General features: G+C 35.5%; 1 protein-coding gene across 6 annotated transcripts in view; it reads right to left on the bottom strand.

The window, feature by feature from the left end:
• The window catches only part of MYO6 (myosin VI), a 105,962-nt gene that overhangs the window by 47,794 nt on the left and 41,059 nt on the right, over positions 1 to 17,109 (bottom strand). For all 6 annotated transcript variants that reach the window (XM_082757254.1, XM_082757253.1, XM_082757252.1 and 3 more), the window contains exons 6-11: positions 16,171 to 16,276; positions 14,216 to 14,271; positions 12,041 to 12,138; positions 11,067 to 11,231; positions 5,220 to 5,300; positions 2,523 to 2,703 (exon numbers count right to left, since the gene is read on the bottom strand). In XM_082757254.1, coding sequence (XP_082613380.1) covers positions 2,523 to 2,703; positions 5,220 to 5,300; positions 11,067 to 11,231; positions 12,041 to 12,138; positions 14,216 to 14,271; positions 16,171 to 16,276 — 687 coding nt within the window. The remainder of the gene's footprint in view (positions 1 to 2,522; positions 2,704 to 5,219; positions 5,301 to 11,066; positions 11,232 to 12,040; positions 12,139 to 14,215; positions 14,272 to 16,170; positions 16,277 to 17,109) is intronic.

A 17,109-nucleotide genomic window follows, 5' to 3' on the forward strand; every position in this document is an offset into this window, starting at 1 on the left:
CCGGTGTTGAAATACACAGCACCACACGCAAGGTTTTGCCACGCTGCGGTGTATCATCACTTTTAAATCCTTTCCATTATTTTTTTTTTTTTTCATATAGATCTTGAAATTCTGGCTCCCTATCACTCAGAAGTTTCCACAAAGAATGCCAACTAACCTGTAATTGATAGGTTTTGCCTTTAAATCGTCCCATTTCATAGGCATATCAAACCAATCTGCTTTAAGGCGTACTTCCTAATGTTAATGAAACAGCTGCGGGTTTGCAATTTTTATGTAAAATCCTAGGAAATAATGAACTGCAATAATCTTGGCAGAGCAGCTTCAGAGGAATGGAAGTTAGCATCTAGAAATGTATTCACAGATTAAAGATGTGACTAATGAAATGACTAAATGCGGCTACAGATGTGATAAAGACTTAATTCCCCCCCCCCCCAAAAAAAAAAATAAAAATAAAAAACAAAAGCTATGCCTCAAAAATTCTGTATTTTTAGAACATTGTTCTACACATACATTGTTCACAACCTGCTTTTAAATGGAAGAGCCATCCCAAAACACAGAAGTAGCAAAAAACATTGCTAACACCTAGTAACTAACTGCAGCGATGCAAGCTGCTGGATGCCAATGTTCCTGTAATCCTCCAGACTTCCCTGCTATGCACAGAAGCGCCTGGCACAGCTGCCTCCCAGCATTCCCACCATCACACACATGAGACAAACAATTTCCTAGATAAAGAGGTGGAAGGTGCACTTGGTCCTGCTAGTCAGACATTGCTTGAATTCCATAACTCTGCGCTGACGCCACATAAAAGAAGCGAGGATGGAGTGCTCAAAAGATTAAGTCTTATGTGGATTGATTTTGGAAGCTCTGAAACACCAACCTGTAGCAGTCTGCTTCTGTTTGGTGTTGCCCAGATATTTGAAGCAGCAACAAAACTTTAAAGGGTGTCTGATACAGAAATACACTTCTGGAGCAGTTCCAATGAACACCCTGTGTGCCCACTTACAAGGTGAGAGCAGAATAACGCATGAATTTGCTATGACCATTTAAAAAAAAAAAAAGTAAGACTTGACTCCAGGAAATACGGGTTTGAATTTCAACATTCCATGAAAATAACTGTTCTAGTGTTAAAAAGGCTGTCTGCTTCCTTTCTCTAACCTCTGACTTTCCATATCACTTATAGTTCCCCTCCTTGTTTGCTGGATTCCTAAAATTCCTTCTGCACTCACATTTACATTTTTTTCACCTCGTCTTATTCTTGTCAACCCCAAACTCTCACCTCACAGAAGGCCCAAGTATGGAAGCTCTCTGCCAGCTTACTACCAAGCCATGAAGCCACCAACCGTCTCTACCCTCATTGTCCTCCTATTTTCTGTCATCTTCATGAAGATGGCAAGATCAGAAATTGAAACTGGGGAGGTTCTGATATGATAGCTTCACTGTGACAATAATTAGGCAGTGAAACAAATTTCTCAGAGAAGTTGTAGCATCTTCTCTTTGAAGTTTTTCCCATCCCTATGAACAACCCTGAACTATTTGGTTTGAATTCAGTATCGGCCCTTCTTTGACCAGGAAATATTGGATGAAAGACCTCCTGACAACCCTTCCCACCTGAAGGTTTCTGCAATTCTGTGATAATTCAGTGCTTGGATCAGGAGCCACTGAACCTAAGAGGCTAATATTCATTTAATTCTTCATTCAAAACACCTTTTAAAATGTTCTTTGATTTGCCCTTTTTAAAAATTTTACCAGGTTTGACAACAGCTATATGTGCATGAAGTAAGACTAAGAGGAACTGATCGCATTTTATCTTGCAACAACAGATGAAGATCTGAATGACTATTTTATCTCCTATAGTCATCTTTGTACTAAGTCCAGAAAATCCAGATGAGGAGTTTCTTAACTCTTTAGGAATCTATGGACAACAGTCCTCAACTTACAAAGGCTGATTTTAGTAGTAAGGCAAAAACAACTATTCCCAAAATACTGATTCCCCCTTCACCAGCCTTCCCAGGCATTCTGCTAGTAAGTACCAGCTACACTCGTACCAACTCCTCTTGTGAGCTAACATATTAAAATCATTAAGTTTATATTCACCAAAAAAATTACTGCAATTTTTCTTCATCTCTTGAAAATACTTAACATGACATTTTGGGAAGCCAAAGAACATACTGCCTTTCACTACAGATGGAGTTTCTAATTTCAAGATGTTTTCATGACATTAGCAAGAAGTTCAATTTTTTTGTTGTTATTAAAAATGAAGTAGTTTTGGGACACATGACATCTCTTTATATCAAAATTCACATTAACAATTTCTTGAACAATTTCAGTGATAGTCTTTTTGCTTTCAGAGCATATGAAGTGTACAACTTTAAAACAAGTAAGCTTGACTTAAAAATGGGGCGATTAAAGACTGAATTACCCTTCAATATAAGGGAGTGTTCTAAAGCAGTAATTCACATGAAGAGTAATAATCAAGAGACATTTTCAGTATTTTTTACAGAAATCAATTTGTTTCTTCTAACCTGAAGTGCTCCCAGCTTCCTCAAAATCAATATTTCCAAGGTGAAGGACACCAGCCACTACTCTAAAAAGATCAAGTTTTTCTGCATCATCCAGTCCAATCTTCTTCATTGCTGTGCACATTCTGTTGAAATCTCCATGATCATCTAAGAGTGGGTCCTTCAAGGAACCTGCCTTAAGATACTATAAAACAACAAGATGAAAAAACAACAAAAAGATCAGTAAGTTATTTTAAAAATAAATGTAAATACTTATTTCCAGGCAAGAATAGCATAACAAAAAGCATTAAAAAGCATGCAAAACTCAAACTAATTATAAAGAGATTAGAGCTCTTCACACAATACAGGCTTTGGAAGAATCTTGATTTGTTTTAATTTGGTTATATTTCAGAGCATGACCCTTAGGACTGCAACCTACCTTCAGAAAGCAGAACTTGGAGAGTCTGACAGCTTAGGACAGGAGAGCACAGGATGGTCAGCAATGGAAAGGGAAAAGTTTGGCTAAAGAAGCTTTAGAAGTACATATACCAAGGAGTATTTCTAGCCTCTAGCAACTGAAAGACCACTGAGGTCCTTAAAAGAAGGTAACAGAATGGCTTTGACAGGCCATGGGAAAGGAGTACAGGACAAATTAGAATTGGAAGCATATTCCCTATGAGTATCCACACAGACTTACATAAAGGAATATGATTGTTAACATTTGCTGGTGATAAAGAAACAGTAAAGTTGTTTGCCAATATTCTACTGGCTAAAAGAATAGCAGCTAGGTTACAATATATCAATTTAACATTTTGCTGACAGAATTTCCATTTTAAATACATCAAAAGTCATTTTAATAACTGTTATAAATAGTAGTGAAACATCTGCATGCAATCAAAAGACTAACTGAACATGCATAGATTGATGCAGGCTTTTACAATTACTTTAAAATGTTTTCAGCTAAGAATTACTCATTTAAGTGGAAGCCTCATTAACATCAAATAAACTAACAATTCTATCAAAACAAAACACCACATGCATCTGAAAAATTCACTTCACACAACATTTAAACACATCAATAAAATTAAACTACGTGTTTTAATTATGTAAAATGATCACCTCATCTTCCTGATAAGGAAAACACAAAAATAATTTAAGTATTAATTGACTATTCCAGCTATTTTTATTAAAATAAACAATATTTTTCATTAAATGACAAAGCAAATATTAACACCTGATTTTCAAAAAATGAACAATGTATTTGAACTGAACAATGTATTCCTGTTTAAGTGACTAGATTAGATTTTTACTTCATTGAAATTTGAACCGCTATTGCTCCTTCAAATTGACATGGCTGCAATATAAATGTATTACAGCATATGTTCCACTATTTAATGTCCAACATATTTTCAGAATTACTCTTTCAGCATGCTGTAGTTTTAGAGAAACATTTCTGCCAAATTAAGCCCTTTAGAGACATATTTATGACAGAACACCAGATTGTAAATCACATCAGTGACCACATCTTTGAGTAGCAAGAATAAGTGAATGTTGATACTTTATGCCTACATAAATGGCCAACTTCACTACACATCTTTATTTAAGGCAAACTGAGGCAAACTCTCCTAAATATCTCTTAGCCTATACACGAAGAGTTAAGTATCTATACCTCCGTACCTCGCTCTCCATCATCCCTGATTACAGAAAAGAACTTAAAGACAAGGAAATTGGCATTATGTGCATCCTATTATGACATTATAAACATCAGAAACCTGGGGGTGGACTTTCCAATGCTGATCTGAGCAAAAGAAGCATCTCTTCTGTCCTTCACAACTACGCACAAGCTACATACAATCCCAAACCCAAGTTCTCAAAAGTAAAAGATCGTCATAGGGGGAGAGAAGCTCTTGAGTCAACTTAATATTATTCCTCATGTAACTTGCCCTGCTATTGAATCATAAGTATGGGTTTCTTTAAGCAAAGAGAAATCTTCCAGCTATACAAATGAAAAATTCTTCCTTTAGGTATGAATAGATGAAAATTCTATTAGAGATTAGAGTGGAATTACAATGAAGTGTTTAAACAACTTCCAGTACAGATATACTATCAATTCAGATTAATTTCTTGAAGTGTCCTCAGGCAAACAAGCTCAAAGGCTTAAGAATATAAATTCTGATAACACTATTTTTAAAAATGTAACAGGAGATAGAACAAGAAGAAAAAAAATGTTCTGAAGTTCCACTTGCCTCCAGGAAACGCCACTTTCTGGCGTATGTCAGAGGGAGGGAGATTTACTTGTTCTGGAAGTAAAGTTGTGCTAATATTTTAGAAAACAGTTTGGAATATCACTTCAAAAATCCAGTCAAAACAGCTTTGGAAGACAACTACTGCTTCTCACGTATTCCTAACAGTATTAAAATTTAAAAAGAAAATGACAAAAAGTCTTGATTTTTTTTTGTTTTCCACTGAAGACATTCTGAATTGTTAAGTGTAATTATTATAAGAATGAAAATGAGACAACTTTATATAGTGTTCCACTGAGAATTTTAAGATGCACGTTGAAATATATTTTTAGGACTGAATTCCAAAACCCTTAACAGTAACTCTTTAGACCTACAAAGATGTGTAAAATGAACATTTCATTCCACATTGCAAAACTGTAATCCTTTTCAATGCTTTCTGCATTAGTTAATACAAACTAACTGACGATACAAAACATACCTCAGGACTCTTGCGATTTTGCAAAATCTGCTTGTCTGTTTCTTTGTTAGCAAAGTACCTGGTACAGCCCCGATTTAAATACTGCAACAATAAAAACAGAAAAAATGCACACAAAGGCAGAAGTGAGAGAAACTTATGCTATTACTTAAGGCTTGCTTTGCATGGCTTGTTTCAATCACATAATAATAACCACAATACTACAGGTATTCAGAATTCATTCATTGAAAAAGTTTTTACATTTTTTCATAATATCAAAAAAAAAAAAGAGAGAAGTGCAACTGTAACAAACTCCTATTGAAAGCTTTTCAATCTTGACAACTGAAGTAGGTTTTGACAAAATGGGATATTCATTTGTTAAGTCTCACCATCTTTTCTTTGTTTAACTCTACTAAACTTACTACATTACATAAAAGACAACTAAAATCAGGAATCAAGAAAATACATTTTATGGCCAATTTGTAATACCAAATTTTACTCCACCAAGCTGTACATAACACCAGATAAAATTCAGAATACTGTTTATGTTTTCTGCAATATAGAAGCCTTAGATAGTGCTGTGAGGTGGTGAGAAAGATAGGATCAAAGAAGCTGTGCTACTATCTATAATGTACTTGTATGGTTGCTTTTTTCCTCACCAGTGATATATTTCTATAAGCAGTCAGAGACATAGCATAATAAAAACCTTGAACAGTCTTAAAAGTTTATAATATAGTCCAAGCAAAAGCCTAATTCAGAATCTGGCTTTTGATATCCATCTCACATTGTATAGTAAAGGGAACAAATCAAGCGTTCAGATGATGACTGACATTTCCAGTAAAATGGGATCAACAACTTTTCCTTTCTGATTTGTTCAGTTGAAAATAAGAAATCTGTCCAAAATCGTGGTAAGAGCTCTTTGTCGAAAGGAACTGAACTGATTTCTTGGTCTGCCCACATACAAAGAAGTTTGCAACTAAATGCATGCAGTTAATTCCACACTTTGATTAAAATTTATATACAAAATGAAATATATATATATATATATATATATATATATATATATATATATATACAAATATAAGGCAACCTTAATGGAAACCATATGGAAACCAAGATGTGCAAAAATTCAGCTTCTCATATCTATCAACTATAGTCTGTGCAGGTTTACTTTCAAAGCCATGTGGTGCAGTCAAAGCCACCTGGACCAACAAGGTTCAGCAGAGGATTACCTAGCGACATGGAATATCTGAGAAGTACTGCAGGGGAACCCAAAATATGAGCAACCAGGACTGCATGTTTTTGTGTGTTGCTGTGTTCAGATGTGGGTCGAGAAGAGAAACCTGCAACTCCTTACAGCCGTTTCGCCACGTAAATACACACTTTCCTAGGGGAATTGCAGGGAAAGGGTGAACTAAGGGAGAGGTAGCCCCCATCGGCACTGCTGAAATTCAGACAGTTCAGGCAGGTGAAGCCAATGCAGTTGTCTTGGTTCAAGTGCCCAGAGCAGGCACGGCCAATGCTGAGACAGCCAAACGCACAGGGAGGAGCTTACAAGGGATTGCTTAAGTCAAGGACAGGCAGGGGAACTGGCAGAAGAACAGAGCATTGTTACCCTTTGTCTTTTAATGTCATTTCACTTCTGTGAAAAATGAGAACCACCTTAGATCTGAGAAGTTCCTATTTTCAAGTTAATACAGTTAAGAGAAACCAAACACTGAGCAAAACACACTTGAGTCTTAAGGTCCTCTCTGTGTGTAACTTGGACTTTGACTTGATAAGCTAAAAGCCACAAGGAAAGTGGCAAAATAGAAAAAATGTAAAACTGCAGCCCTAGGGATGGATTTTTCTAAACAACTTATCTAAGAATAAAATCTTTTCCTGAAAGTTTTTCTTGACAGGCCTCCAAAAGATTAACATTGATATCTAAACATTGATCGAACATCAAATGCTAGTGAGCAAAATATCTCCATCTATGGTTAGAAGCTTGATAGACTGTCTTTCCTCAGTAATTTGAACAAGACAGATACATAGTCAAGAAATAATGTGGTAAAAAAAGTGAAACATGAATTATTAATCAGAGCCACATTTCATGACAAAAACCTGAAGCAGCAAACGAGTGAAGAGCACAGAAAAAATAATCCTTACAGCAGAAGTCCAAAAAATCATAAGACAGCATGACAAGGCAGGTGTCACTGTAAGCTCTTTGTAAATGCAACAGGCACAGCGAGTACCTTCTGTGCCGGCAATTGTGTTGTTCAGTACTGCACTGCACCAGCCTGATTTTAAGCAGGTTATAATTTTGACATCTGCAACTGAATGTCATAAGCAGAGATCATGAGCAGAGCTTTTGATGAAAAAAATCCCAAGAGTGAGCACATGACATATCCAGTTATAGAATTAACAATCCAGGAGCTGCAAGAAATAATTTTTAATGGAGCAGTGACTGTGCAATAAAAACACATCTTTGAAAAACTGCTCGAGATTTTAGATTTAAAACATACAAAAGAATACTGCGTGTAATAGTTGGGCAGTAAAGAAGAAAGCTTTGGCTTTTAGGGAGCAAGATCATCTGGATACTAACGGAGAAATGCACAGTGTGTACTGTACAGAACTGCAGCTCTGCACCCAGCTCATCAGCATGCAGGCACAGACCTGGCCGGCTGAAAAGGCAGCAGCAACCTGTTAGTGACTGGTGTGCAGCTGCCGTGCCCACAGCTAACACAGGTCTCACCTTGGTAACTACTGCTTTGTACAAAAGTAGTAGGAATGTCGTATCTTTAAGGCTTCTAGCCCTCTACTAAATTCTGATGAAAAAGAGTGTGGAAGATATAGGATAAAGTAACAGATAGGCACAGTGCAACAAGTTTTATTGAGAAAATGAAGTAGTGGAAAAACACCAACAAAAAAAAATCTTAATACGGTAGCATAATGCTTTGTTAGCAGTGCTCCTCACCTCACTTAAGAAAAAGGAAGTCTACAGAGATGACAGTCAGTTAATTTATGTCTGTAATTCCACATGCTCTCCCGGCTGGAATAACAAAACCCTTACAAGCCCTAGGCAGCAATTGGCTCTGTGTGCTTTAGAAATGCACAGAGTTCTGCGTCACCGAGATTCCAAGCCAGGCATAAACCAAGAGACAATGGAGAGACGGAGACAAATGACACAACTCCAGCAAACAACTAACAAGTGTCTACCAGTAGGATTTGATTTGCCAGTGTTTTTCTTATCAACACGAGTCAACAAAGCACAAAATGATGTTTGCAGATACTTATAGTTCAAGTGTGTTTGTCAAAAGGATACATATATACTTTTGATGCACATAGATGTATAAATCATGTATGAATAATAAAAGTGCAGGAATGAGTGACTGAAGTCTTCACCTTACTAGTAAAATTGGTGATGACAGTCTAAAATGAGAGAAGGCTTAGAAGGACCCCAAGTGGGAAAACAGAAGCCTGCTTTGATAGGAAAGGAAAAGAACAACCAGGAAAATAATAAGAAAAAAGTTGTACAACTGTATTAGTTCAGCAAAAAAAAAAAAAAAAAACGACAACTGCATGCCACAGTTCTGGCTGGGGTAGAGATAATTTTCTTTGTAGATGTTTGTATGATGCTATGTTTTGGACTCGTGATGAAAATAGTGGTGATAACACACTGCTGTTTTAGTTGTTGCAGAGAACTGCCTACAGAGCCAAGGACTTTCCTCTCCTCATGCTGCCCTGCCCGTGAGGAGGCTGGGGGTGCCCCAGGAGCTGGGAGGGGACACAGGCAGGGCAGCTGGCCCAGGCTGGCCAAAGGGATGGTCCACACCAGGTGGCGTAGTGCTCAGCAATAAAACTGGAGTAAAGGAGGAGGAAGGGGGGACCACTGGGAGTGATGGCATTTATCTTCCCAAGCAACCTCTACCCGTGATGAGCCGTGCTGTCCTGGAAGTGGCTGAGCTCCTGCCTGCCAATGGGAGATAGCAAATGGATTCCCTGCTTTGCTTGAGCATGCAGCTTTTGCTTTGCCTAGTAAACTGTCTTTATCTCAGCCCCTGAGTTCTTGCACTTTCACCTCCCTGATTCTTTCCCCCATCACAGCTGGGGAGAGAGAGCAAGCAGCTGTGTGGTGCTGAGCTGCCTGCCCTATTAAACCACAACACTGCAACAAGAGAGGTGTGGAACACTGAGAATTAAATGACAATTTAAAGTAAGGGAAATAGGGTTGGAGTAACTCACACAAATATAGAAAGCAAAGTAAAGAAAAGATTTTGACTGTCAAGAAGGACAAGAAAGCGATAGGAAATTGCATCATTTGTCAATTGTTTTTGAAAACAATTCAGTGAAATCTGAAGCAAGGGAAATGGGGGAGAAAGAAGGAAAGCAGAATAAAAAAAAAGTTAAAAAGTTAAATTGCAGTAGTAGAACTGTTTAGTGGAAAAGATGGGAGGAAAAGAATGCAAAAGCTTAATAGTAGCACAGCAAGCCAGCCTGCTTGTGGGATTTCTACTGGAAACATAACACACAATCAGGGTTATCAGGCAAAACCACATGATCTCACAAAAGGGAAAAAATGTCAAAAATAAAGCATGAGGAGAAGAAGAGAAGGCAGTAAACAAATGAGAAGTCGTAAGAAGAGCCACACTAGATTGAATTAAAAGGTCCATACTATCCAATGCTTTATCTTTAGCCGTGACCTGCATTTCACCCCGGTATTTTACTATTCCTTTTTGAGCTGAGTTGATAAAACTCTGCACCTTATTTACAAATATAACAGTATAACACACCATTTCACTCTCATTTACTTTTCTAGTAATTCCTAAAAGCCTACTCTGCTTTTTCCCTGCCACTGAACATTAAGCTAACATTTTTAAAGATGTACAATAATTCACGTCTGATTTCCTCCCAGTTTATTTTGAGTTCATTTTCATTTATGTATGGTTAAGAGTATTATATTCAACACTGACTGTATTCATATTTTATTGGCTACTCCATGGCTTGAGTGACTGGAGCAGTAACAGGTTGATGAAAGATAGCCAGAACTCAGGAAAAAAAAAAAAATAGTTCTAGAGAAAGAATAAATTAGCAGATATAAAACTTAAGAAACAGAAGCATGCTTAATGAACAGAAGTAATAATCCTGGCAGGAAACGTTGAGCATGGGCTTCAGGTCAAATGGAGATAAAAGTGTAAGCTTTCAGCCTAAGGGAGTGTCAAGTCTCATCATGTAACCTGGAGTGTTGAAGAACAACAGAGACTTCTGTCAGATGAAGAGAGGAATGCGAGAAACTCAGAACTGGAGAAGTACTAATGACAAATCTAGACAGCAGAGAAAGATAGGCACAAGATGCAACAGTGTAGGAAAGAAAAGTGATATAAAAGCATATAGACTGCACAACCACCCTGTCACTGCAGTTTGATCCCTGGTACAAAGTGTGAGGTAAAAATAAAGGACAGAATTGCAGGACAAAATTCCCAGGTCCTCCTAAATGCACAGCTGGAAAAGGAAGAAATAAATGCAGTTTTCCAGATTTTATAACACACAGAACAGTTGGATCACAGTCAAAAAATTTACACTTTACACCTCAAGAAGAGATCATAACAAAATTACTAGCAGCTGGATATGCAAGAGTATTTTTTGGAAAAAGCAAAGATTCTTCAATTTTAAAAACACAGAGGGCAAGTACAGGAAATCTTCCAATAAAGATAATATGGCAGAGAGCCTATAGATCTCTAGATCAAATAGATTTAAGAAAATAAATTATTTTCTGAATTTTGTAACAGAAAAGAATTTGTCAAAGGTAACAGGTATTTTAGTAAGATCTATGAGAGAAATCCATGTATGGCAATAATGAAAAGCTTTACAAACACTGACTCCAATACTCACCCTAAAGCTGTCAGGAGAACTTAGATACAGTTTTTCCCTAATGTCTTCTGGAGCACCAGCACAAAGCCTGTAAAAGATATGGTAATTCCTCTCTTCTTTGCCTTGCACACAGATCCTAGATTTCTCCAGAAGATAATGTGATACAAATCCACCAACCACGGAGTTCTAGGAAGAAGAAATATTTTTCTGATTATCTGAATGTTTTTAGTTTACTTGAGGTTCAGAGTTCATCAATTTATAATTGTCTGACCTGGCTCTTTCAACAGGTGCGGTTCCAAAGATTAAAATGTATCTTTATCTAATATATATAAATCCTAAAAAAGAACCTGTTACCTTCACTATAACTTTTCCCAGGCTCATGCATTGAACCTACAGGGGCCTACTTCACACTCATGAGCAGCAATTCTATATGCAAATACATAAGCTCTGGAAGCTAAAATATATCCAAAGAAAAATTTCAAATGCTACACAATGAGTACTATTTCTGACCAAAAAAAAATGTTCCGTGCTTTCTGTTACATACATAATATTGATGCAAGGTACCAAAGCTTCATACCAATAAATAAAAACATCAGTAATTAATATAAAGTATTAAAGCATTAAAATAGATTTATATCTGTTGATATATTATATGCAAATCATGCTTATTTGTGCATTAAAGAAATGCATAAATACTTAAGAGCAATTAAGTTATTCTTTAGATGTGCCTTTTCCCCCTTCTTGTGATGAAGGGAACAATTTTTATTCTTTAGTTACAGATGGAAGCAATTTTCCCATTGACTTGACCCACCATTTTCCAGTAATGACACAGTACAGCGTCATTAGCTTTACTTTCAAGGTGATAATCAAATGTGGCAATCAAGGACAGTAGGTATTTGATGCAAGATTGGTAAGTCTATTTAGCCTTCTTCCAATCTAACATTTCCATTTCATGGTGAAAATCGACACTCGTATCTGTATCAAAATTCCAGTACCTTTTCATTGAAGTGAATTTCCACAAATTTCCCAAAACGACTACTATTGTTGTTGCGAATAGTCTTTGCATTTCCAAAGGCTTCCAACAGCGGATTTGCTGTTTAAAAAAAAAATAAGGAAGTCTTAAAATTTGATTACTAAGCTACCAAACTGAAAGAGAGAGAAAATACATATCAATGATTCAATGACCTTATTGGGAATAACATTTGAAAATCTAAGGAGAAGTATTAACTATCAGGAATAACTAATTTTGCAAATTGTACTGGATATACTGTGATGGAATTTACAATGAAGTGCTTAAATAAATAACGCTGCAAAATACTTGAATCAATACTGTAAGAAATTCAGAGACTATTACCAGAAATGATTCAGTGATGTTCTTCTACAGCAAGCAGGTAAATAACCCATACATAAACTCTATGATACAATACACAATTTGACATTTCCCAATGAGTTGTTATTCATAAAACCTAAACTACCCACTTATCCCACAGACAAAAATGCCACTTAAATGTCATGCATGCTGCATGTTAGATTGATTAGGGAATAAAAATACGTATTAGAAAAGGGTGTTGATTTCAAAAACAACTTTAAAATGCCCTTTCATATTAGCTCAATTAAGTGAATGAGTTATTTTTTGTTATACTGGCTGCAGTTCTCAAGCACCTTAAAGGAAAACCCATACAGAAAGAGTGGCAACAATCTAATGTATGTTTTATGTTTATATAAATCATGCATAGCTTAGGCAGTTTGAAAAGGTTTAGTAGTTATGAAACACAAGGCTTATGAAAGAATGCATTTTGCTACCTCCGAAGACCAAAGAAAAACAATTTTCTGAATTGCACTAACAATAAACCAAGGAAAGTATCTGCAAAGTATTTTGATGCTTATAACTAAAACACATTAATTGGAAACTAAGTGAGCAGAAACTCAGATTTAAACCTCCACTGACGACCATCTACAAATTTGCTCCTATAAAAATTAAATTTTTATATGAAGGAATAACTACAGTGGTTGGATGAATTAGGGATGGTAATGCATTATTTAGTGAAGCATCAGCATTATCTTTTTTTGTTTTGGCTAGGTTTTCATTTTTTCATACTTAAAGCTTATGAAAATGCAAGTGTGACTTTCATAGCTGTCTTATTAAGACACCTTTGTTCAGGTATCCAGACACTTTACATAATATTAATAGTTTTGAAGAATTGTTAAGAATAAAAAGAAATTGCAAGAGGCCCTTCAGATAGGCTTAAGGCTCCTCTATTAATACAGATCTTGTAAGCATGCTCATTAAAATTGTGCTTAAAAAACTTTAAAATTCATGCACTGGATGCCGTTTTAAATTTAAAAACAAAACAAAAACACTTTAATCATAATACCTAGAAGCACCAATTAATTTTATGGCATTCTGCATCAGGCATTATCCAACTCTTGGCCACTTTCTGTGTTCCTTTAGCACTGAGAAATTGATTTAAGCAAACCCTCAGGAACAAGAGATTAAAGCCTGCAGTACTGCTCTTGAATAATCAATGGCTCAAATATGTAAACAGGAATATTTAAAGCAAAAGTAAAAAATTTTAGTTAGGAAAAAATAAAAGTAATAATCCTGAAATAAATCTACTAGGACCTACAGACTGACAGATTTTTAGTGTGGTTGTTTGGGTTTTGAGATATTTATGCTTTCTCAAAAAGTTATTTTCTGGTTAATTAGGAATTCCATGCAACATTAAAGATGCTCAACCAATTGACCAAAAACAAACAAAACACTCTCTTCTAACCTTGTTTGGGAACCTATTATAAAGACAGACACAATGAAAAAGAGATAAACATTCTGGTGAGAAAGAGGAATTATATCTTCCTGGTAGTAAGAGGTATTAATGAGAATATTACATTCTCCTTGCAGATTCATACAACATAAAATTCAGTGTACACGTGTGAAGTTCAACTCAAAGTCAAGATTGAGTACTGTATGACACCTTATTAAATAAAAGTAAAGCAAATCATAAATAAAAAAAATATATTTTAAGACTTTAGGACCACAGTATGTTATGTCCTAGGAACTCTGATAGTATTTTCATCTTAGCTGATATTGTTTGGCATATCAAATTTGAAAATAAAATAAAATAAAAATAACAAGTTGGAACCTTAAATCGAGTTAAAACAAAATATAATACCTTCTACAATTCTATCATCAATGTCTTGGCCAGTACCATAAGACTCTGTCAAATACCTGTAAAAAAAAGATAAAAATAAAGTTAAAATATCTTTTACATGTCAGGTTACCTCAAGTCAACAGGTTTGAGCACCATACTTATTGACTACTTGCTAAAGGGTGGGCATACTGGTTATAAGTTATAGATGGTTATAAGTTATGGTTATAGATGTGCATATGGAAATTACACTTTTATACAAATACAGTGAATCTATTACTCTATTATCTGTATAATATTAGTAATCTCAATAGAATCATGAACTGTCAGATGTATTTCCTGAATTTAAGTTCCATGCGTACAGCATCTGCATTCACAACCATCAATGTTAATAAAAAGCCTACATGTAGATTGTGAGATAGGAAATCGCAATACATATTTAAGGTATAGTTCAATTTAGCAATTGAAGAAGGAATTTGAAACAAATTCAAAAGTTTCTTGAAGGTGCAGCTTTTTTTTTTTTTTGTGTGTGTGTTTTTTGTTTGTTTCTTAAACACCACCACCACCACCACCTCCCCTGAATACAGGGCATACCTTCTGGAAATGTACAACTAAATCTGGGACACATTAAAAACACTTCTCAGAATAGAACCTTCCAAAAAAAGTTTAGAAACATTAACAGAGCTGTATTAGTAGTACCTCTTCCCTTCTGATTACACAAGGAAAAAGCCTTCCTGTTTTTAAAACTCAATGACATTTTGTACACAGACTCTGTGGGGGTAGGTGGCGGGGAGAAGCAGCAGCGGTGCTATTTGCCTGCCATGTAATCAGAACTTCCTTTACTGAGAAGCAGAAGAATAACAGCCTTTGAGGACATTCCTCAGGGGATGCTCTCCCAGTGCCTGCGGTCTTTATTCTTGGCAGGATCAAAGTTGTGAGCTGTCTTCAGTTAGGACATCCCCTATAAATATCATTACCATCACCTTGCCGCAACTCCTACAGCTCTCCACTAAAGGTTGTGCAGGGGAAGAGGAGTATGAAGGACGGATGGCCAACCATGACAATTCTTCCTGGGATGTGGGAGATAACACCACTGCTGTACATACACACGTGATGCAAGAGAAAAGGGAGTTCAAGATTTACACAGAGAAACAAGGATAAGGGGGAAAGGAAAGCATTCACACTGCCTGCACTGTGCTTCCCTAAATAATTTGTATTCAATAATTTGTATTTGTATAATTTTGTATAATGTGTATTTGTATTGTAGGTGAATTTAATGCAGCAGTGCTCTCCAGCTACAGTGCTCCAGAGTGATACATGTAAAAAGCAGTTAAATTATGACACAAATATGGTCAAAATTATTAAAAACATGTATGGAAGGAAGACTAGTATATATCAGCAATATGGCCTCCAGATAGTTTATTTATGCTTGATTTAGTATCTGTCATACCCAAACATCAATAAATAGATAAATCCCATTATTCAGTACTTATTCAGCAAATTAGGGTAGAAGTATATTACGGAATTCCTGCAGTCGTCTCAAAAATCAATAGTTAAAATGAATACTCAAGGAAACTGAAGAAACAAAGACAGGGAAAACAGACACATACACAGTTATGGCAAAAACAAGTGTGTCTTGCAAGGCATAATTAAAGTGCCTAATTTAAATTTTATCAACCACAGTACCAGATGCACGATACCAAAATGACTACATCATAAACCATAATAACTATGTGATGTCACTACAACCAAGTTATGGTTTCTGTGAATATGCAGACATTGCCATATGTTACCATGTCAGCATTTATGTTTAACCCTGTGAATTTCTTGTATTAAAGTGTATGTAGAAGGATACAGATAACTTACTGAATTGGGTCTTAACGTTACGTTACTGACTGATTACCTTACAATTAACTGTGTATGTCAGACAAACACAACAAAAGAAATTCACTGAATAACTTTGGTCCAAAAGTACATACCTCAAAACAAATTTAGTGTTTTCTGTCTTGCCAGCTCCTGATTCTCCGGAAACTATGATGGACTGACTCATCTTGAGTACTTTCATATCACGGTATGCTTTATCGGCTTAAATAAAAGAATACATGAGACATGACAAAAATTATGTTTTCCATTCTCCTGAATGTTAAAACAAAAATTAATCACAATACAAACAGGCAAATTTAACATTTTCAAGAATAAAAAGCAAATCTTTAAATTGTAATAGACTCAGTTGTAAAGTTTCTCTTTAAACTATATTATAGCTGCCCACCCTCCAACATGTTAGAGCTTAAAGTCCTTGGAAACAAAAACCTAATCAACTTTTCAGAACAAAATAAAACAAAGCAACCACCTAGAAATAAATCTCTTCTGTTAAATGCATTCACAAAACAGCTGAAAATCAAGCTTACTTCAATAGTTTTTTTAAAGGGAAACTTTCAGTTGCACTTTGCAAAGCAAAATCTGAGCCAAGGACACTTGGAAACATATTTGTGTATTTTAATATATTTTTGTTGTTGTTGTTATGCAGCACGTACTGAAAAAAACAGCTGTTTGATTACAAAACAGCTGTTTGATTACTTCAACAATTGTTTGATTACAAAACAAAGTTTAACACCCTCAGAAGGCTGTATTCCAATCAAATGCGGTATTCATAGATTTTTTCTTAAACATGATTACTTTCCAAGTGACATAAAATAAGGTTTATCCCAATAATAATATTTAAATACATTTTCTGCCTATAACATAATCATCTAAAAAAGAAACAGCGCATGTGATTTGGTTATATAAGACCAATTAAAATCATTATATTTTCCCAGTTTTAATTGTCATTCTTCATTTCTAAAATTTGTTTTTTTTTTTTTTAATTTTATGATTGTAAATTATATTAAAACTGCTTAGACATAAAACACTGGATGTAC

This window comes from Aythya marila (assembly GCF_965140915.1).
Source record: "Aythya marila genome assembly, chromosome: 3".
In the NCBI taxonomy this organism is placed as follows: domain Eukaryota; kingdom Metazoa; phylum Chordata; class Aves; order Anseriformes; family Anatidae; genus Aythya; species Aythya marila.